A 23207-nucleotide genomic window follows, 5' to 3' on the forward strand; every position below is an offset into this window, starting at 1 on the left:
CACTTGGGAGGTAGAGGCAAAAGAATTATGAGTTCAGGATCATCCTTGGCCACATAGGGAAGCATGAGTTACTTGAGAGCCTAGAGCGAATCAAAACAAAAAGAGAGGAAAGATGGGAGGGTCAGAGAGAAGACTGGGGGAAGGCGGGAGGGACACTTGCTAGCCTTCTACCAGAGCCAGAACCCGGCTGACCGGGGGATAAAGCAATAGAATTGACCACCCACTGACCCGTCACAAGTTCTGGGCACACCGTTCACATTGTCTTACAAGGTGGTATCACTCCTACTCTCCCATGAGACCCATGCCAAGCCCCAGAAGTGCGGCATACAGTTGAGAAAAAGATCTTATTTCCGGCTACCTAGCCTCCAGCCTAAGGTGCTCTTTAGTATTGAGACCTCCATCCTCGGGGTTGGCATGTCTGAACGCTCAGCAAATGCATACTTGAGAAAGCTCGTGAACATGCAGTATTGATTGAGCCATCTACAGAGGGCTGAGCACTTTGAATACACTCCCCAGGGCCTATGAGAACCCCAATAACCCAGAGATGGCACTTTGATAACAGGATTGGGACAGTCAGGAACTGGGGTGTCTAGATGGATACATTCTTCCCACCCACCAAAAGAGAAAGGACTGAGAATAGATTGCTTTCCTACTGCACTGAACCAAATGGCCCAGCTCCAAGAGCCCCCCTCCCCAAGTCATATCACACACACCATAAGCAACACTGCACTGGATGTTTCTGATCACCCCTCATGTCAAGGAGCCTGCAGCAGAAGATGGAGCTAGCTGAGAATACCTCATGATGCTCAGCCTGCTCTCGGGAGACCTACCACCGCTCACTCTTGGGGAAAGTAGGCAGAGACCTCTGGGATTGTGGCCCTCCGCTGGCCAGCTCTTGACCTGGTCAGTTCATGGGGGAACTGAGTGGATGCTGCCGTATCTCAGGCTCCACAGAGTCTGTGACAAAGAAGTTGACCACAGTGGTGGCCCTGGTGGGTGGCTGGGGGTCCCGGGTTGCCTCTCCAGGCAGCAGAAGCTGGGTTGTGAGCTGCAGGCCCGAGGTGCCCCCAGAAGCAGAGTCTGAGTCTGAGTTTGGCGGCAGAGGCAGAGGCAGCACCTGCTGCAGGCTGAGGCCTGGTCTGGCACCGCTGTGAGAGGTCCACATGGAGGGGGAGGCAGGGCTGGCCCGGTGCTCTGGGGGACAGTGGACACAGGGCAGGAACCTGCCCAGGGCCCTCTTGAAGTCCCGCATGAAGAGTGGATAGATGATGGGGTTCATGGTGCTGTTACAGTACCCCAGCCACGTGAGGACATCGAAGAGGCCAGGAGAGATGCAGTCACACACGGCCTGTGGAGATAAGACTCATCACACCTTGTCCCAGGCAGGGACCCAGGCTACCCCACCCAGCAAGGACAGGACAGACACACAGACACAGGTACCACCCATGAGCCATCCTCCTCCCTCCCACCATTGTCCAATGAGGCATGGAGTCTCTCCGGCCAGGCCTGGACTCATCCCTCCTTCACTGTTTTTTTTTTTACCTGAGCTATGTTGGCCACAAAGAAAGGCAGCCAGGTGACAAAGAACATGCCCAGCAGGATGCCCAGGGTCAGGCTGGCCTTCAAAGCCTTCCTGCTGTGCTTGGTGGCCAGACGCCTACTGTCAGCGGACTCCATCCCTGGGCGTGGAGTCCTGGGCACCTGTGGAAAAGAAAGCCACTAAAGTTGATGGACCTCAGTCACAGACTGAACCTCAACCCTAATACTAGACCGAGTCCTAGCATACCCGCAATTAACTGAGCCCTGATCCTTGACTGATTCCCAGCTGAAGCACTAGGCCTCACTCAGTTCCATACCAAACTGGCTGCAGACCAAGCCTGACGTCAGTGCTAAGAACAGCACAGCCCCAGACGGAACACTGGCACTGCCAATAGATCCTTGTGTAATGATGGTCTCAAGCTGAGCTTCCAACCGGGACCTCTATGGAGCCCTGATCCTGGTCCCACATTGCACCTTGACCATACAGCATTTCACAACTTTGAGGTAGTGCAGATACAGAGGAAGACAGCTCCAAATGGCCCTCCTATAACACCAGTACTCAGTACACAGAGGAGTCAGATGTAGCTCAGTTAAATAATATACATGAAGCCCTGGGTTCCCTTTCTCCTACTTCACAAACTAGGTATGGAGGTGTGTGCCTGGAATCCATGCAAGCTCAGAAGTTTAAGGCTACCCCTCAGCTACAAAATGACATGAGACCAGCCTAAACTGTAGGAGACCCAGTCTCAAAAATAGATAGATGGAAGCTGGGTGGTGCTGGCGAACGCCTTTAATCCCAGTATTTAGAAGGCAGATGCAGGTGGGTGGATCTCTGTAAGTTCAAGGCCATCCTGATCTACAGAATGAATTCCAGGACAGTCAAAGTGACACAGAGAAAACCTGTCTCAGAAAAACAAAGAACAACAATAAAAGGAGAAGATAGATAGATAGATAGATAGATAGATAGATAGATAGATAGGTAGGCAGACAGACAGATGATAAATAAATAAATGATATATAGGCAGGCAGATAGATGATGAATATAGGTGATAAATAGACAAACAGATAGACAGACATATAGATAGATAGATAGATAGATAGATAGATAGATAGATAGATAGATAACTAGATAGATAGATAGATGGATGGATGGATGGATGGATGGATGGATGGATGGATGGATGGATGGATGGATGGATGGGTGGGTGGATGGGTGGATGGATGGACAGACAGACGGACAGATGGACAGACGGATGGATGGACAGACGGATGGATGGGCAGACAGATAAATAGGAGATAGGTCATAGGCAGAAGACATTCTCCACAGACAGGCACACAGCCCCATCACCTTCCAAGACCTCAGCAATTCAAGGACTGGTGGCACTCTCTCTGAAGACCAACCATGAAGGGAAGCTTATCCGTGCAACCCACGAAGTCTCTGCACAGTTTGGAATTAGGGTTTTCCCATCCTGCTCCGCAAAGCAGAAGTGTCTCTTTTTAATCTGTGCACAAAGCAGATGTTTGAGATGAAACCTTGCTTGTGTGCGTGAGGCGGGAACGGCTGGGGACCCGAGCACTGCACAGCTAGCTCCTTTCTAATCCACAAGGACACCCTACTCCGTTCTCCTCCTGGACGCTGGTGGGAACCGGGGCAGGAGGGAGGTGCCACGCCCCTGGAAGCCACCAAGAAGGGACAAGCACACAGAGAGGTCTGAGCTTGATGTTGCCACCTGCAACCAACTGTCCCAGATTATTGTGAGGCATGAATTAAGCCTTGAGCTCTGGATCCCTCTGAAAATACGAGCAACCTCTCCACAGGAAAGGCTACTCATAAAAGTTTATTTTCATACATACTAAAGAAAGAAAAATGTGGCCTTCAAGTAAGGGTGGCTGTCACCAAGCCTGGCAGCCTGGGTTTGACCCAAGGAAAAGAACTTGAACTCCCAGTTTTCCAAGATCTGCCTCCTGAATGTTGGGATTACAAGCATGGTCCACCACACCCGGTTTATGGGGTGCTGGGGATTGAACCCGGGTCTTCTCACATGTTCGGCAGGCACTCTAGCAACTGAGCCATAGTTCTAGCCACTCTCCTGCCTTAGTCACATACTTAGGTTTTAGACCCAAGGATTTGCACAGCTTCACTCTTTTTCTTTTGAGACATGTAGTCCAGGCTAGCCTTAAACTGGAACTACTCCTGCCTCCGTCTCACTGGTGTTCGCAGGACAGGTACGTTTCAACATGCCCAGCTGGGGTCTGAAGGCAGCCAGAGGCGGGATGTACGTGGAAAGACGCAAAGATCAGGCAGAGGCGGGAAGGGAGCGGACTCCCAAGCCGTCCTCCACAGATGGAGACGGGTGGAGGACGCAAAGCCTGGGTCTGTCACAGCCGGGAAGCTTCAAAGCCAGACTCACACAGGAGCCCTCCTCCGCCTAGCGCCCTGCCAACTGGGGCTTGCAGAGCAGAGGCCTGTCCACGGTGCTGGAACCCGAGCTCTGAGCTGCGCTCCTGCGGGACTGGGGTCTCGCTCTGAAACGGGACGTGGAGGACAAAGCACATTATAACAGATTTTTCAGGTGAGATCTGACGGTATGACTATCAGGGACAAATCCACAGAAAAAACAGCCTCAGAGAGACCCTGACCTTCTCCCCTTGGCCTTGATAGGGTGGCAGAAGACAAAGCTAAGCCTTTAAGAGGCATGGTCTGCTGCAATCACAGCCCCACCCCACACTAACTCAATGAACTTGAGAAAGAGCCCCTTGGGTACAACGGGAGAGGGACTGTACGCACATGCGCAGTGCTGATGCCAACATCGCCAGCTTCTCTTCACAGTAGCCACGCCCACCCATGCTAGGCCTTTGTAATCTGTATTTCCCCTTAATATATCTGCCGCACATGCCAGGAACAGAGAGAGGGTGGTTTGTCGTCCGGTGCAACCTGGCAGTGCCCTTTCTAGCCAGAAACTCTGCATCGGACTCCTGTTCATTGGTTCCTGGTGGAAAAGACAGAACTGAGCTGGGAATAGTGACGCACACCTTTAATCCCAGCACTTGGGAGGCGGAGGCAAGCAGATTTCTGTGAGTTCAAGTTTAGCCTAGTCTACGGAGTAAGACCTCCAGAACGGCCAAAGCTATATAGTGAGACCCTGTCTTAAATGCACCCCGCCCCTGAAAAAAAAAAAAGGACACAACTGACTGCCACAAGTTATCCTCTGACCTCCACAGCAGTCTATGATGCACACACGCATTGCGTGCACACACACAAAAACAAATACACACACAGTGAATAAATACAAATAAAATGCTAATATACTTGGCCAGGGGCTGGGGATGTACCTCAGTTGGCACAGTGCCTGCCTGGCATATAGGAAACTCTGGGTTCCATTCCCAGTGCTGCATAAATGTTGCAGGTATGATGGAGCATGTCTGCAATCTAGCACTCAGAAGGTAAAGCCAGGAGGATTAGGAATTCAAGACCATCCTCTGCTATATAATAATTCGATACCAGCCTAGTCACATGAGACCCTGTCTCAAAACTAAATAAATAGGGAAGCACTCTATCCAAAGAAAAGATCTTGTGTATTGTATGGATACTATATTTGTCAATTAAAAAGATCTATGGAACATCTATCAACTGCACCACATCCTCGCCCCTAGTATTCACTCATTCATTCATTCATTTGTTCATTCATTCATTTGTTTTCAGACAGGGTCTCAATGGTTAAGAGCACTTCCTGCTCTTGCAGAGGACCTGGGTTCAGTTCCCAGCACCCACATCTATCAATAACTCAAGTTCCAGGGGGATCCAAGACCATCTTTGAGTCTCTGCAGGCACCAGGCGTGCACATGATGCACATACATGCAATGAAAACACTAAAACATATAAATACATCTTTTTAAAACTTAAAGCGAGCCAGGTGGTGGTGGCGCACACCTTTAATCCCAGCACTCTGGGAGGCAGAGGCAGGTGGATTTCTGAGTTGGAGGCCAGCCTTGTCTGCAGAGTGAGTTCCAGGACAGCCAGGACTATACAGAGAAACCCTGTCTCAAAAAAGCCAAATCCAAAAAAAACAAACAAAAAAAAAAACAAAAAAAAAAACCTTAAAGCGAATGAATAAATGAGGGGTGTGTTGGACAAAGGGGGGTGCGGTACGGAATGAGCATGGCAGATGGACCGCAGCACAGAAGACGTGCCTCCATTGTGTAAACAGTGCCAAAAACACAGATTCTTGAGGACCTAATGCAAGCACACAGCACACGGAATGACATCAAGAATGTGCCATTAGTGGGCAAGAGTGTCACCAAAGGTGCAGAGACCAGGCCCAAGGGGTCTTTCACTTTGCCTTACTTGTACTTCTCGGGCTGTGTGGTGTGCTTCCTCGAAAGCACAAGGTCCTGGCTCCACCTCCCAACACAATGACACACTCAAAGGAGGTACACTTATATATCCCCTTGTTATTCAAATTGCTAACAAAAGAGGGGGAACAAGATGGCGGCTCAGCAGTTGTGCACTGGCTGCTCTTGCAGAGGAACTAAGTTCTGTTCCCAGAACCCACCTTGGGCAGCTCCCAGCCATCAGTAACTCCAGCTCCCAGAAGTCCGATGGCCTTTTCTGACCTCCACGGGCATTGCAGACAGTGGCACACATACAGACAAGCAAGAACACATAGGCACACATTTAAAAATTAAAATGCGGGGCTAGAGAGATAGCTCAGCGCTTAAGAGCACTTGTTGCTCTTGCAGAAGACCTGGGTTCAATTCCCAGTACCCACATGGCAGCTTTCAACCATCCATAATTCCAGTTCCAGAAGGTCCCATGCCCTCTTCTGACATCTGTCGGGTATTACAACACATGTAATACGTGTATATTCAGGTGGTCAGAAGACTCGTGCACATACAAATGCTTAAATATATAAAACAAATAAGTAAATGAATCTAAAATTTTAATTAAAATAAACTCGAAAAGCAATTCAATAGTCATCTGGTCACAGAGGGAGGTTGACAAGATGGACTTGAGCCAGACCACACGGTTTCACACCCTGACTGGCTTCTAACAGCCAGATGGCATTTGGCAAGCTACTGTGCCTCTCGTCTCTTCTGTAAGAAAACAAACAACAAACAAGCAAACAAACATGCCTTGAATCCCAGCTCTTGGGAGGCAGAGCCAGGAGGATCTCTGAGTTGGAGGCCAAACTAGTCTACAGAGTGAGTTCCAGGACAGCCAGGGCTACACAGAGAAGCCCACAGGCTTATGCTAAGGAATAAATAAGGTAAGGAAAACCTTTGGAACAGCTCCCAACACTGTACCTTGTAGGCTCTTATTGTTTGCATTGTAAGCATCCCAGAGTTCTCACCTATTTAATAATCGTGATGCTGTTGGTGATGCCAAGGTGTCATGTTGGTGATGCTGTGCTGATACTGGAAGACAGAGGTCCCTACCCTCATCTATTCTTCCACCAACAGCAGAGAAGGGAGACCTGTTGAGCACCTACTCTGTGCCCGAGCCACCTCCCCACCTCACTGACAGTCATCTTTAGCCCTGAGATAACAGGTAGGCAAAATGACTTCTCCAAGGTCATCTAGCTGTGGTGGGAGCAGGCAGGACTTGAAGGAGGAGATGCTGAATTTCTATGCCAAGTCCCCAGCTCAGCACAGCTACTCTGCAGTCACCTCCCCCAGCAGGTATTTCTGTGACTGTCACCTCCTCTGAGGAGGAGGAGGAGGGATGGGGGTGGAGGGAAGACTTGTCACTGAAACAGACAGATATGCAGTTAGGAGGGAAGGGCAGGGGTGGGAAGACAGACAGGAGGAGGTAGAGGAGGGGGAGATCGGGGAGACAGAGGAAGGAGGAGGGGAGAGGAACACCTGGAGGGAAGGGGAGGGGGGTTGAGAGGGGACTAGGAGCTGGCGGAAGGTGAGGAGTTCCTCCTTTCTGTCTCCATAAGGCTGCATTCACACTGCAGCCCCATACTGTCCAGCAATGCTCTTGACTTTCTAGGCTTACCCAAGAATGGATACTCCCCTGTATACCCTGCGAGCGTGCGCGTGCACACACACACACACACACACACACACACACACACACACACACGGTCTATCTATCTCCCTCTTTTTACCCTCCCTGTTTTGGTGTGTGTGTGTGTGTGTGTGTGTGTGTGTGTGTGTGTGTGTGTGTAGACAGGGCCTCACTGTAATTCTTGGTTTCCTGGAACGCCCTAAGTCACTCTGGCCTCAAGCTCACAGCAATCCCCCTGCCTCAGCCTTTCTCCCATGCTGAAATAACAGGCATACACTTCCACACCTCTGTTGCTTTGTCTCCTCTCCCCCCACAACTCCCTGGATTGGCATCATCCCAGAGAGACAGCTTTGCCCCCTTAAATCTCCATGCTATCCCAGTGCTAAGCATAACTCCTATCGCCCAGCCCCTGGGAATGCTGGGAAGACCCGGTGGGAACCACTGTGCCAGCAGCGGGGGTTTTTTTTAGAGCCCAGTTTCACACAGAGGCATATGTGGATCAGCAGAGAGATATCATGCTGGCCAGCTCCCACGTTGCCCATGCCAGGGACTGGGAGCCTGTTCCCGCCTCCCTTCCATCTGCAGGGAGCTAGCGGCTACACCAGCGAAGGAAGAGGAAAGAGCTGGATCCTAGAAGGGAAAGGGCCCCACGCAGCCTTCTCTGTGTCTGCCCACACCATTGCTGCGGACCTGAGCTCCGAGACCCGTCTCCAGCCGCAAGCTCCCTGTGTGTCCGCTTGTCGGTTCATTTGAGACAGGATCTCAACTATGTAGTTCTAGATGGCCTGGAACTCTCTACATAAATCGGGGTGGCCTTAAACTCACAGAGATGGACCTGCCTCTGCCTCCCGAGTTTGAGTGCTAGGATTAAAGGTGTGCACCACCCTGCCTGGAAGGCTCCCTTTCTGGATAGGCCAGTTCAGAAGAAAAACAGAAACAAACCTAAGAGAAGAGGCGTGCCGCAGCACACACAAACCCCCCGACAGCAGGCACTCAGGAAACAAGGCACAAGCGGCTTTGAAAGCTGGGTGGTGGAGGGTCTGATGCTTCAACAGCCAAGAGAACAGGCTCTGGGCTGGATGGACGGTTCAAGAGCACACACTGCTCTTGCAGAGGACCCCAGTTCAGTTCCAGGCACCCACATCCAGTGGTTCCCAACTGCTACACTCCAGAACCAGGGGACTGAACACCTCTGGCCTCTGACAACACCTGCACTTGCACGCATGCGTATGTGTGTGCAGATACACAACTGAAAATAAAATAGTCTTTAAAAGAGAACGAGGCCAGGCATGATGACCCCAGCACTGGAAAGGCAGAGATATGCAGATCTCTCCGAGTTCCAGGCCGCCAGGACTCCACAGAGAGACTCTGTCTCAACTTCCTTCCTCCCAAAAAAGTGTGGGCTGGGGTGGGGGTAGGGGATAATGAGTAGACTTTCCAGCAGGTGCTCAGCGGGGGGAGAGGTGTGGAATAGACACGCCCCTGGCTCGAGAACCAGGTGGATCACCTTGTCACTGAGGTAGGATGATGGCCTTGGGGCCAGAAAGGATGTCCTCCAAACTTCAGCCTCAGGGTCCACTGTGCCTTCTCTGCCTTGGCCTTCAGCTATACACAGAACATGGCTTTAAGGGGGGGGGGGTCTCCACACCCCCATCTAAGCTCCACCATCCAGTGCTTAAGGTACGAACGACCTCTCCATGACCAAAAAAAAAAAAAAAAAAGCCTCCTGCACACAGTAATTACTCAATGCATGCTACTGATCGGGCTAACAAATTCATGTTGTGAAAAGTCATCCCATATATGAGTAAGCCAACAGGAGGGTGGGCACCCGCCTGAGCTCCAGGCTCTCCGAAGTTCTATGTTCATCCGTGTCCATTTCTTTCCCGCCATAAACACAGGCTGCGAGGTCGGGAGAGGCTTGGCATGGCTCCGGATGCTGGTACCAGGGCATCAACAGGACAAGCTCCTGCCCTCTTAAAGCCCGCTTCCTACCCAGGACGGTCCATCAGTCCATCACCTGTCCACTAGCAAGATGTTCACAGATGCTGCTGAGAAGGAGTAGCAGGCCTGGAGAGAGGCCCTAGCCGGGAGGGTGCCGCTTCCTACTCAGAAGCCTGAGAACAGAAACCAGAAGGCGGGACAGAAGTAGAGGGAGGGCCATGTGGACAGGAAAGATGGAACAGCAGGTGCAAAGGTTCTGAGACAGGAACGCGCTTGATGCTCAAGGAGTAACCAGGAGAGCAGTGTGGCTGGAAGAGGAAGAGCAACCAGGGGGAAAAGGCCAACCTAGATGTGGATCAGGGAATCTCCGGACAAGAGCTGTAAGGCTGACAGAGCATAGTAACAGGGCGGGACCTGTCAGTTAGAAGGTTACTATAGTAACCCAGGCGTCCACAACAGGACTCAGGCCCAGGATGGCAGTGGTACCTAGAGGCTGGATATGAGTCACAAGGAGAGGACTGGATACCCAGTGTAAGCACCCAGGCTGCCTCCAGAGTTCCTGGCCTGCGAGACCAGAAAAAGGAGGTCACCGTTCACTGACATGGAGAAGACCTCAAGGGCCGACCTGGAGTCTGGCAAGATCAAGCTCTGTCTGTACTCAGGCAGGTCTTGGCCTGGCGGCACCTAGCCAGTATTTCCAGGCGTGAGACAAAACAAAACCACCACAGAGAGAATTCTGGGAAAGAGCACAAGCGAGCCAGGTCAGAGCCGCGGGGTGCAGAGTGGGCTGGGTGCAGACCGGGCTCAGGGAGGACCCCGGGAAGCAGCCAGTAGGGGACATGGTAGACTGTCCCTGCGCAAGGGTAGCTGAGCCACACCCGCTCTCCCTGAGCCTCAGTTTCCCCATCATCAAACAGGGCTGGGAAAGTGGTGCTCACTCAGCAGGGGTTTGGGAAAGGAAGCTTGGTGCCTGACAGACGATGGCGGAGCACGGCTACGGGAGGCAGGCTCCTGCGCAGGCCCTGAGGTCACCAGGTGCCATCCTGGTATCCGCAGATTTACTTCAGCAAAAGAACAGCTGTGTCGGGGCCTTGCTGAGACCAGGGTGCCCGACAGCCCGACTTGTAACATCTGTGATCTCTGGTACAGAGTGTCCCCAAAGATGGTGTTCAGGGCTTTTCAGATGCGGGCGAACATTTTAAAAAGTCACAGAGCCAGTGAGAAGGCACAGAAGGTGAAGGCCTGCACTAGAGCCTGACTAGACCCCTATCCCCCACGCGGTGGGGGAAGAGAACGGACTGCTGAGCCTTGTCTTCTGTTCTATTATGGCACACCTGTGTGCGCACTCACACACACACACACACATAATAATAATAATAATAATAATAATAATAAGAAGAAGAAGAAGAAGAAGAAGAAGAAGAAGAAGAAGAAGGAGAACAAGAACAAGAACAAGAAGAAGAACAAGAAGTACATAATACTAATAAATTAAAGCCTGGCAGCGGTGGCACACACCTTTAATCCCAGCACTCAGGAGACAGAGGCAGGTGAATCTCTGTGAGTTCGAAGCCAGCCTGGTCTACAAAGTGAGTTCCAGGACAGCCAGGGCTACACAGAGAAACCCTGTCTTGAAAAACAAAAACAAAACAAAAAAGTAATAATAATAATAATAATAATTTAAAAATACTAGCGTAGAATGTGAGCTGCAAGCTGTCTTCCGGCAAGAGAGAACATGTTCATTGTTCTTAGTGACCCTCTCCCAACTCAAAATGAGAAAGCTAGCCTCAGGTTCGGGGCATGACAGACGAAAGCTCTCCAGTGACATTGCTGGGCCCTCTGACATCCCTGCCCTGTGTTTCCCGTGACTGTCCACGGCAAGGGTCACTGGTTTGTCTTTTCTGGAAGAGACAGGAACTTTCCTTTCTGAACACATCCATGGAAGTAAAAAGATGGGGTAGGAGAGATACTCCACCCCCACCCCACCCCACCCCCACCCCCACCGCCAGGCGATTCTCTTTCCTTTATAAAATCTCTGAGAGCAAGGGTGGAGCTCAGCGTCAGACCCTGGAGAGTCTGTGTCACAGTTGATTGATAGCTTCAAGAACCCAGGAGCTTCTGTTTGTATTTAATATTGTTTTTCTTTGAGTGTGTGTGTATGTGTGTGTGTGTGTGTGTGAGTGTGTGTATATGTGTGTGTGAGTGTGTGTGTATGTGTGTGTATGTGTGTGTGTATGTGTGTGAGTGTGTGTGTGAGTGGTGTGTGTGTGTGTGTGTGTGTGTGTGTGTGTGTGTGTGTGTACACTAGCCATCTCACGCAGAAGGGCTCTGGGGTGGCAGGGGAGCAGCCGCACAGCCCCCATGGCACTGAGGCCTGGCGGCTCTGGGGGCTGCCCGGAGGCTGCTATCTTTCCACCTCACCCAAGTCCTTTGCTGGTCAGGGACACATAGGCAGAGGTCCGAGGACATGAATGGAAGTGGGGTCTTTCCTTCTGCCATGTAGGTCCCAGGGATAAAACTTGGATCTTCAGGCTTGGTGGCAATTGACTATAACTACTGAGCTTTTTGGCCAGTCCCTTATCTTTTGAAGTTTGTATAAGTGTGCACACAAATGTGCATGTATGTATGTGCATAAGTGTGTGTGCATGTGCAAGAGCATGTGTGCATGTGTGTGTGCATGAGCATATGTGCATGAGCATGTGTACATATGTGTGCATGAGCATGTTTGCATGTGTGTGTGCATGAGCATGTGTACATGTGTGTGCATGTGTGTGCATGTGCATGTGTGCATGTGTGTGCATGAGCATGTGTGCATGTGTGTGTGCACGTGTGTGCATGTGTGTGCATGAGCATGTGTACATGTGTGTGCATGAGTGTATGTATCTGTGTGTACATGTGCATGTGTGCATGTGTGTGTGCATGTGTGTGTGCATGAGCGTGTGTGCATGAGCGTGTGTGCATGTGTGCATACTCGCATGCTTGCCCTCACATGCACAGAATCCAAAAGACAGAACCCAATGCCTTGGAGTCACAAGTGTTTGTGGGATGCCTGTCTTGTTATGTGAGTGCCAGGATCCAGACTCCAGTCTTTGTGATCTTGAAGCAAGCTCTCTTAACCACTGAGCCATCTTCGCAGGGTGGGAACCAAGCCCCTGCCGGGTGGAGACATCAGCTAGTATCTGTTTACATCGTCCACACTGACATGTAGCTCACTCAATTTGGGGGTTTCTGGGGAGAAGCCACAGCCTTTGAGGCTAGAAAATTCACACAGGTGTGAAACAGGCGTTGATCGCTTACCTTAAGGCCAACAAATGGGAAAGTCAGTAAAATCGAGACAAGGCAGGAGCAAATCACTAAGCAAGAATAAAGTAAGTCTTTATGAAAGAAAGAAAGAAAGGAAGGAAGAAAGAAAGAAAGAAAGAAAGAAAGAAAGAAAGAAAGAAAGAAAATTCCAGCAGTGGTGGCGGTGGCTCATGGCTTTAGTCCCAGCACTCGGGAGGCAGAGGCAGGCAGATCTCTGTAAGTTTGAGGCCAGCCTGGTCTACAGATCAAGTTCCAGGACAGCCAGAGCTACACAGAGAAATCCTGTCTTGAAAAAAAAAAAGAAAAAAGAAAAAGAAAATACCAAAATTCTAAGGAAAGAGTCATTCATCCTGACTGTATCAGGACCACTGACAGCTCGGGAACAGAGATGGCTACAGCCAGGGCTCCTCTCCTACTCCAGACATCACTGTCCTAGATCAGGTCTCTCTCCTAGCATTACAGCCTGGCTGCTCTGGGGGCTGCCAGGGGACTGCTATCTTCCCACCTCACCCAAATCCTTTGCTGCTCAGTGACCCCCAAGGCTACCAACCTCCAAGAATCTCCTTCACCTGAGGCTCCGAGATGTCCTTGCAGAGAGCAGCTGGGACCTTTCCCAGTGCTTTATTTACAGACCTAAGTCTCAGGAACCCAAGCCTAGAGAGCCTACATCGCATGCAGCAGGGCAGACCTCAGCCAGGAGCCCGGGGTAACCTGTGTGGCAAGAGCAAGCGTGCTTGCCCGAGCTAAGGGGCCTCACCCCATTCACAGGTAACTATTGAGTTAAGTCTACTGGGGGGGGGGCATCAAAACTGACCTAGCCTCACGCAGCCTCCAAGCTAGGGAGGCAGTGTGGCTAAATCAACACATAAACAGGGAGGCAGTGGACCTTCAGACCCAGAAGTCAGGGTCAGCCTAGTGGGCTGAAAAGAATTCAGCAAGAGCCGCTCCAGGAAAAGGCGTTGAGGCAGAGGGGTCAGCAAGCACACAGGCCTTAAGCCAGGCATGGCGTTGCACACATATAGTACCAACACCTTGGGAGGTAGAAGCGGGAAGATCGTCAGTTCAAGATCACCCTCAGCTACATAGTTGGGAGCCAACTGAAGTTACACGAGGCCCTCTCTCAAAGGAAGGCCGGAAATCTTGGCACAGAGTTAGGCTTAGCATCTTTGAGGACTGTCCTCGGGGCCCTGAGGCTGGTGTAGACAGAGAAGAAGAGAGGGAGAGAGGAGAAAGGGAAGGTTGGAGTTTGGCCTGGAAGGATCCTAGAGCCATATTCTGAAGTGGGGTTTTGCCTTGTGGTGAGCTAGGTGAGGTTTGTAGCAGGAAAGCAACACTTTCAGTCACCCTGGCTCCACCTGGGAACTTGGACGGCAGTGGGAGCCAGCAGAAGTCTGTCAAAGGCTCCCTGGTGAGAGGTGACAGTGACTTAGACTAGGGATGGATAGCAAAGCATGCTTATTTAGAAGGCAGGACCAAGGGGCCCAGAGAAAGGACTGTGAAAACGAGAGAGAGGATGCGTTCTAAGTTTCCCACTTGTGTCACAGGATGGGGCTCTGCCATGGAGAAGCAGGCCAGCTTCCTCCCCATACCCAGCTCACCACAGCCCGCATATTCCCCACCACAGTCAGAGCAGTCAGAGATTCATCAGAAAGGCATAGTCACTGGCCTTGTAGGATTAGCAGCAAGCGCTTACTATGAGGCCGTCGCCCAGTGGTTTCCTAATGGCGGTTTACTTCTCCCAAAAGCCAGCTCTTCCAACCCTGCCACTCCGCCACCCCACCACCCCACCACCCCACCACCCGTACCTGCAAGGTTTCCAAGGCCTGGCCAGCCGTGCCCGTGGTGAGCGAGGCCACTTGCACCGCCTGCTTGCGGGCAGCCAGCAGGATCCTGCAGTAGGTGAAGCAGATGGCACCCGAAGGCAGGAAAAAGGTGACTCCGGACGCCACGAGGACAAAAGGCAGGCTGGCCAATAGGCGGCACTGGCCGGGGGCAGGCGTTCGAGCATTGCCCAGTTCGTGCCAGCCCAGCAAAAGGGGCAGGAAGGAAGCCAGCGCGGCGAGGCTCCAGGCACCCAGGATGAGTGCCAGGGCACGCGGGGCTGTCATGCGCAGCTTGTAGCGCAGCGGCGAGAGGATGAGCAGGTAGCGGTCGAGGCTGATGAGGCAGAGGTTGAGAATGGAGGCGCTGCAGCACAGCACGTCGAAGGCGGTCCAAAGCAGACAGAGGCCGCGAGCTAGCACCCAGCGCCCATACAGCGCGTTCAGCATGGCTGGGGGCATCACCACCAAGCCCACCATCAGGTCCGACGTGAAGAGCGACACCAGGAAGAAATTAGACGTGTTGCGCAGCGCGGGCTGCGTGCAGATGAGCACGATCAGCAGCGAATTGGCGGCTGCCGTCAGCACGATGACCACGCACATCGCGGCGGCCACCCAGCCACTGCCCTCTGGGGCAGGCGGTGGCCCGGGGCCCCAGGCTGGTGTGCTACTGTTGACAGGGCCGGGCTCTGGAACCATGGGGACTGGGGTTGAGGATCAGGACGGGATATGGTGAATGCGGATACAGGGTGAAGCTGGGTAAAAACTGCCCCTCAAAGGAGTAGGTGGCAAAACGGGGTTCTTAGGTCACCGAGCAACGACTACAAGAGGTAGGGGAGGGATTGCAGGGGTGCCTCCTACGGCAGGGCCACCTGGAGTACTCGGGTAAGAAGTTTGGGGAGGGGTACCGATGCGCCGAATCAATGAAAGTTAGGTTGGGGTTGGATGAGAGCCCTGGAATGGAATAGAGCCACCGGGGATGCCGTAAGATGGGGGGTGGGGGGCTCCTGGCTGGGGAGGTGGGAGCAGGAGGCGAACTCCCGCCTTCCGGCCGGGGCAATCTCTCTAAGGAGGGTGGGCGTGTGAGTGCGCTAAATCACGAGCTGTCGCGCGTGGGGGTCGCAATGGGGTGGCCCAAGAGCAGGAGCGCAGCTCGGCGCCGGAAAGCAGGTCTCCTTTCGCCCTGAGGCACCGAGGGATCCCGGGTACCGGAGGCCTCGGACCGGGCCGGGCCAGACCTGGCCGGGGAGAGAGGGTTGGCAGAGGAGCGCAGCGCGGCGCTCCGCCCTCCCGGCCGCGCCGGCTCGCCTGGCCGCCTCCCGCCCGCGCTCCCTTTACCTGGGCGCTCGCGGGTGATCCGCTGCCGGCGACTGCGGCAAGCACCGCGGGGCTGGAGACTACAGGCGGCGGTGGCTGGTGGCGCGGCGGGCATAGGGCTCCCGAGGCGGGGAGACGGCGCGCAGGAGCCCGCGACGCTTCAGCCACGCGCGGTCCCGGAGGCTCCAAGCGTGCGCCCCGCCCCGCGGTGGGCGGGCAGAGCCGAGCCCCTCTTAGCCGGCGAGCCGGGTTGTGGTACCCTAGGCCTGGAGAAGGATGCTCCAGTCGCTCCCCGGGCGCCCGCAACCCCCACACCTCCGCCTGCGGCTCCCCTGCCCACACGTGGTGATGGCGCAGGCAGAAGTCAAGGAAGGGGGGACGTGACCTGTATGCACCCGGAGACTGCTCCCCAATGCGGGTCGAACCACTCACTGTGAGAGTCACCACGCTTTCAAGAGGAGTCAGCTAGGAAATACTGAGCAAGTCTTTTGAGATCCCTCTGAGCCTCAGTTGCGGGATCTATACAATGGGTAAATAATTTCCACCACTCTCATCTTTTGGTCATCCCCGCCGGTTCTCCAACAACACTGAGTGATTTTGGCGAAGGTCCCCCTCCCTAACCTGTTGGCGCTCCAGATCTCAGTGTGAGGGATTTGGGGATCTCCAAACCATTGGAAGGGTAATCACTGCAAACAGGGGCAGGGCCTAGCGCCTCCTAGTGGTGACCAAGTTTTTTTCACACCTACAAGGTACCAGGTACTGCTCTGGCCCAGTCTATCTGGACACTACATTAGATGACGCTTCCCTGTGAACTTCCATTCTAGCAGAAGGAAATGGGCAAGAAACGGGCAAAGGAAACGTAAAGTGATGTTTTCTATAGGAAAAGGAAGAGGAAGAGGAGGGGAAGGACGGGGAAGAAGAGGAGGAGAAAGAGGAGAGAAAATGTACAGACGTGTGACAAGAACCTGGTGGGTGTCTTTTCCGCAGTGGGAATGCCCTCCACTTAGAAGCGCCCACTGCCTTCATGGTCTTTGTTTGTCCTGGAATGTCTCTACCCAGATTCCTACCCCAACTATAAAAGCCAGAATATATAAGCCAGAAAGAAGGCGTTAAACTGAGGCTCAGACAGGTCAAGAGCCCGCTCCAGCACCAGGGCGACCAAGGGGGACGTGACACCGAGATCTGCCAGGTGCCCAAGGCAGAGAAGGAGGCCACATCAGGTGCTCAAAATGCCTCCTGACAGAATCCGCCGAGGAACGGAATCCACTCACGCCCAATGGTGGGCGGAGCCAGCAGTAGCACGCAAAAGATGTCTCTCTCCCTCATTCCACACTGAGTGGCCTGAGGAGACAGAAGATCACCCCTGCATGGAGAGTCAGAGACCTGCTTGAGATCCCAGCTCGGCTGTTCAGTAGGCCCTGCACATTCAGAGCCAGTGACAGCTGATCCTTTGGCCTTCTCGTCAGCCACAGTTAGCAGAATTCCGCGTCTGACTCACCGGGTGTCAGGGGAGATTAAATGACACTGCGTGCTCCAACAGCTTGACAGTCCTGTATCAGTGCTAGCTGCTGGCTTCTGTGTTTCTCACTGGTGTCTCACCCTGAGGTGCCTCTCATATCCCTGGCGTGCCTAACATGAGCGTCAGTAGACGCATTTGGAGCCCGGTAATCTGGGTTATAGACTTGATCTATAAAGCTGGCAAAGGTTTCTTTTTCTTTTCTTCTTTTCTTCTTTTTTCTCCTGCTTATGATTGCTTGCCTGTATATATGTTTGGTGCCTGTGGAGGCTGGAAGAGAGCATCGGACCCCCTGAGACTGGAGTTACAAATGGTTGTGGGCTGCCCCGTGGGTGCTGGGAATCAAACACAGGTTCTCTGGAAAAGCAGCCAGTGTTCCTAACCACTGAGCAATCTCTCCAATCCTGTATCAAGGGTTTGTTTTGTCTTGAAATTGTGTGTGTATGTATGCGTGTGTGTATGTGTGTATGTGTTGCAGTGTTTGCCTGTGTGTGTATGCATGTGTGTGTGTGTTGCAGTGTGTACCTGTGTGCATGTGTGTGTGTGTGTGGTGCAGTGTGTACCTGTGTGTGTATGCGTGTGTGTGTGTGTGTGTGTGCATTGTGTATGCGTGTGTGTCTGTGTACATGTGTGTGTGGTGCAGTGTGTGCTTGTGGGTGTATGCGTGTGTGTGTGTGTGTGTGTGTGTGTGTGTGTATACATATGTGTGTGGTACAGTGTGTGCCTGTGTGTGTGCATGTGTGTGTGTATGTGTGTGCATGTGTGTGTGGTGCAGTGTGTGTGCATGTGTGTGTGTGTGTGTACGTGTGTGCATGTGTGTGTGGTGCAGTGTGTGTGCGTGTGTGTATGTGTGTGTGTGTGTGTGGTGCAGTGTATGTGTGTGTGTGTGGTACAGTGTGTGCCTGTGTGTGTGTATGCCTGTATATATGTGCGTGTGTGTGTGTGTGTGTGTGTGTGTGTGTGCATGTGTGTATGTGCTGCAGTGTGTGTGTATGTGTGTGTGTGTGTGGTGCAGTGTGTGCCTGTGTGAGTGTATGCCTGTGTATATGTGTGTGTGTGTGTGTGTGTGGTGCAGTGTGTGCCTGTGTGTGTATGTGTGTGTGCATGTGTGTGTGTGGTGCAGTGTGTGTGTGTGTGTGTGCATGTGCGTGTGGTGCAGTGTGTGCCTGCATGAGTGTGTATGTGTGCGTGTGGAAGAGGAGAGAGGACAGCCTCCAGGCATCCTCTCCCACCGTGTGGGGTGGAGGGAAGGAGCTCCAGCACAGGTTGCCATGTTTAACTGCAGGCCCTTCGAGCTCAGCTGCCTCCTCTGCACGGGTCTTGCTCCCATGTGGTTGTTTTCTTTGCTTGCTTCCTTGTTTTGTTTTTTGAGACAGGGTCTCATTACGTAGCCCAGGCTAGCCTCAGAGTTTCCATTTTTCCAGCTCAGTTTTCTGAGGAGTGGGTTCCAGGCATCACCACCACGCCAGGCCGCAAACGACTCTTCAGTTCTCCACGCTGGGATATCAGAGAGCAGAGGTGAACTGGGGTGACTGTCTGAGTCTATTCTTCACACTTTCTTCACAGCTTACAAAACGGACCAGTTTGTTTATTTATTTTTTGCTTGCTTACTTTTATTTAGTTTGTGTGACTGTTTTGCCTGTAGGAATATATGTACACTGCATAATGTAGTGTCCTGGGATTCTGGAAGAGGACATCAGATTCCCTGGAACTAGACAGGTTTGAGCCACTATGTGGTCCCTAGGAACTGAACCTGGGTCTTCTGCAAGAACACCCAGTGCTCTTAACTACTGAGCCACCTTCTCTCCAGCCCCTTAAACGTGATCATTTTAACGCTTTCTCATTCTAGATGACTAATTTTTTACACATTTTTGTTATATTATGATGATCTGTGCTATGTTATAATTTAAATTTTTTTATTTTTAGACAGGCAAGCGATGGTGCACACCTTTAATCCGAACACTCAGGAGGCAGAGGGAGACAGAGCTTTGAGTTCAAGGCCAGCTTGGTCTATATCCAGGGCAAGAGAAGCCCTGTCTTAAAAAATGAAAAAAGAAAAAGAAAACAAGTTTATATTACAGGCGGTGGGTGGTGACGCACGCCTGTAATACCAGCACTCTGGGAGGCAGAGGCAGGCGGATTTCTGAGTTCGAGGCCAGCCTGGTCTATAGAGTGAGTTCCAGGACAGCCAGGGCTATACAGAGAAACGCTGTCTCGAAAAAAACCAAATCCAAAAAAACCAATTAATTAATTAATTAATTAATTAATTTAAAAAAAGACCGGCCTTGGGCCGGGCAGTGGTGGCGCATACCTGTAATCCCAGCACTCTGGGAGGCAGAAGCAGGAGGACAGCCAGGGCTATACAGAGAAATCCTGTTTCGAAAAAACAAAACAAAACAACAACAAAAACAAAAAACAAAACAAAACAAAACAAACAAAAAAAAACTGGTCCTGGGAATGGCGCCACCTTGTGGTCACACTGCTAATACCTAGAACTTAAGTTCTTTATTTGTCCTTTGTGTCCTGGAATGCACGAATGGACGAATGCACGAATGGACGGTAGAGTGGAGGCCTTCCTAGTGATCTCCAGTGCAGAGGGACTTTTGAGGAATGTTTAACCCTTTCTTAGCTGCTCCCAGGCACGGCGAGCTGCCTCTCTGTGGGAAGCAGGCAGTGATGCCGCCTGGGGTAATAGACCAACTATTACCAAGCCAGGCTCCACTCTCCCTGCCTGGAGACCAAGATAGCTCCCCACTACACAGAGGGACAAGCCAAGGTCTGTGGAGGTGCTGTGAGGGTCACCTCCACACAGGCAAGTCTTGGGTTTTGTTCACTGCTAAACCATCATGAGCATGGTCTAGATTCTTTTTTTTTTTAATTTATTTATTAATTATTTTATATGCATTGGTGATTGAGAGTGCCAGATTCCTTGGGGCTGGAGTTGCAGATGCTTGTGAGCTGCCACATCGTTGCTGGGAATTGAACTCAGGACCTCTAGAAGAGCAGCCAGTGCCCTTAAACGCTGAGCCATCTCTTCGGCCCATAGTCTAGGTTCTTAATAAATAGCTGTCTAATGAGAGAATGAATAAGCGGACAAATGATTTGTCCAGCTGCTCGAAGTGTGAGCCAGACACTCTTTCTTCATGATCACAGCAGCTGATGCTTCTCGAGGTATGACCTGACGACAGGCACTGCTCCCAGCGGGCCGTGTGCACAGCCTCACAGCATGCCCTCCCCCACCCCTGAGTAGACTTGACCGTGAGCAATAGTTCTCACTCTATGAAGCAAGACTGAATTCCAGAGACCTGGGATCTCGCAACAATCGCAGTTAGGAAGTGACCGTGCCAGGATTCAAACCCAGGCAATGCAGACCTTTCCCAGAGACCTGGAGCAGGGGGAGGAGCACTTGCTAGCTGGTCCCGAACAAGAGTGGGCAGCCAGCTCCAGACATCTTGTCTAGATTGCTAATCTGTAAAGATGCTAAAGCCCTCACTGCTTGGGCCAAGGGATGAGGGCTGCTGTGCTCTCTTGGTGGTTCACCTAGAGCTTGGTGAAGGCAAAACCCTGAAATCACTACCCCATATACATACATACATGTGTATATACATACATACACACATGCACATATACACACATACATACATATGTATATACATGCATACACACATACACACATGCATATCCATATACACACATACATAAATATATACATACATACATACATACATACATACTATCCCACATACATACATACTACCCCATATACATACATAAATACATACATAATACCCCATTTACACACATACATACATATATACATAATACCCCATATACATATGTACATGCATACATACTATCCTACATACATACATACATACATGCACATACACATGCATTTACATACATACTTCAAGTGAATGCAGCCCATGAGACTTCTTAAATCCTATTTTCGGCAGAGTGTGACGGCACTTGTAAACCCAGGACTCTGGAGGCTGAGGCTGGAGGACCACAAGTTCAAGTCAGTTCTAGGCTACATACAGACCGACATCCTCCAAGGATGGGGAAGAGGATCTACCTATTCATAGAGTGCTTGCCTAGAGGCATGGAGTCTTCCTTGGCTTTCAACCCCAGCGCTAGATAAATTGGGCATGATGGAACACAGCTATAATATCAGCACTCCGAAGACAGAGGCAAGGGAATCAGAAGTTCACGGCCATAGCCTGCCTGGACTAAGACCTGGTCACCAAACAAACAAACAATTAGTCTAATGTAAACATGAGGATCTGAGATGGATCCCAGAACCTATGTTTAAAATATGTGTGTGGGGCTGGAGAGGTGGCTCAGAGGTTAAGAGCACACACAGCACTTCCAGAGCTCATGCCACTCTTCCAGAGCCCCTGAGTTCAATTCCCAGCAACCACACGGTGGCTCACAACCATCTGTAATGGGATCTGATTATCTGATGCCCTCTTCTGGCCTGCAGTCAGGATGCTGTATATATAATAAATATATAATAAAATAATGAAATAAATCTTAAAATATAGGAAAGTGATAAAATATGTGTGTATATATGTATACACACATATATGTATATATGTATATACATATTATACACATATATGTATATGCATATATACATATATGTGTGTATATACACATATACATGTATATACACACATATATACATAAAATACATATATTCGTGTATATATGTATATATGCATATGTGTATACATATAAATACATATATGCATATCTATGCATATATATGTATACACACACATATACTGATGTTGGGCAGGACAGCAGGGTGGCAGGTAAGGGCACTTCCCACTCAGCCTAAGGATCTTTCAATATCTTGTGCCCACATGATGGAGAGAACCAACTCCCAAACATTTTCTGACCTCTACATAGACACAATGGCATACATGTGCCTACACGCACAGACACACAGACACACAGACACACAGACACACACACACAAGCCTGGTGTGGTGGCACATGTTCTAGGGCTGGGGAGGTGGAGACTGGGATTCCTGGTTCTCAGTGACCAGCCTGCCTGACCTACTTGCTGAGTTCTATCTAGGTCAGTAATTGTCCCCAAATCAAGGTGAATGGCATCTGAGAAGTGACACTCACAGTCGTCTTCTGGCCTGCACATGCACACCCCCAAGTACACACGCACAATTTTTTTTTCATCCCTGAGGTTCCTCTCCCTGGCAAGACTTCCACACCCGAGCAGAGGTTGCTCTTCCTTGGGCCCCTCCTCTCTCAACCGGCCTAGCCTCGCCAACCACACTGCTTCTAGAAAACACTGGCCCTTCCACCCGCTGCCTTCAGGCCTTCGGTCTCTTCCCATTTACCCTAAGTCTTTCTGACACCTACCTCTGCAGATCCTACATTTCTGTCTCTGGCGGCCATTCAGGGTCTGCCAGCAGCCTGTCAGCCGCCTTCCCACTGCGTGTCTACCCAGTGTCTCAGTGAATTAGCTTTCCACAAGCTAAGAAGCTGTCTACAGAAAGACACCTGCTGGTAAGACAGCTCTCCAAACGGAGGCACGGGGCTTCAGAAGTACAGCGCCAGGGACCTCTAGGAGCAAATCATTGCCGGTGTTTTGACTGCCACATTGAAGTGACCTTGGGAGACCTGTGACCTGCAGCAAAGCAAGTGATATCCACATCCTAAGTGGACCACTCTGAAGAGAAAAGGAGCGTGTTCCCCTACAGGCTGGTGAATACCTCGTGCCAAACTTGGCATGGAT

The 23207-nt window shown here is 51.2% G+C and overlaps 1 protein-coding gene across 1 annotated transcript; it reads right to left on the minus strand.

The window, feature by feature from the left end:
* Positions 1-904: 904 nt before the first annotated feature.
* Htr6 (5-hydroxytryptamine receptor 6) lies at positions 905-15312 on the minus strand. The gene is made up of 3 exons (XM_052175719.1): positions 14599-15312; positions 1543-1701; positions 905-1348 (listed from the first exon to the last, which is right to left on the minus strand). Exons 1-3 carry the CDS (start codon positions 15310-15312, stop codon positions 905-907), a joined length of 1317 nt encoding a protein of 438 aa, XP_052031679.1.
* Positions 15313-23207: the final 7895 nt, after the last annotated feature.

This window comes from Apodemus sylvaticus, chromosome 3 (assembly GCF_947179515.1).
Source record: "Apodemus sylvaticus chromosome 3, mApoSyl1.1, whole genome shotgun sequence".
NCBI classification, from domain to species: Eukaryota; Metazoa; Chordata; class Mammalia; order Rodentia; family Muridae; genus Apodemus; species Apodemus sylvaticus.

Excerpts from the sequence above, each read along its gene's own strand:
- Htr6 (XM_052175719.1), bottom strand. The coding sequence starts at position 15,312 with ATGGTTCCAGAGCCCGGCCCTGTCAACAGTAGCACACCAGCCTGGGGC. Across the intron at positions 1,702-14,598 it reads AGGCCTTGGAAACCTTGCAG|GTGCCCAGGACTCCACGCCC; the intron begins GTACGGGTGGTG and ends TCTTTTCCACAG. Across the intron at positions 1,349-1,542 it reads TTGTGGCCAACATAGCTCAG|GCCGTGTGTGACTGCATCTC; the intron begins GTAAAAAAAAAA and ends TTATCTCCACAG.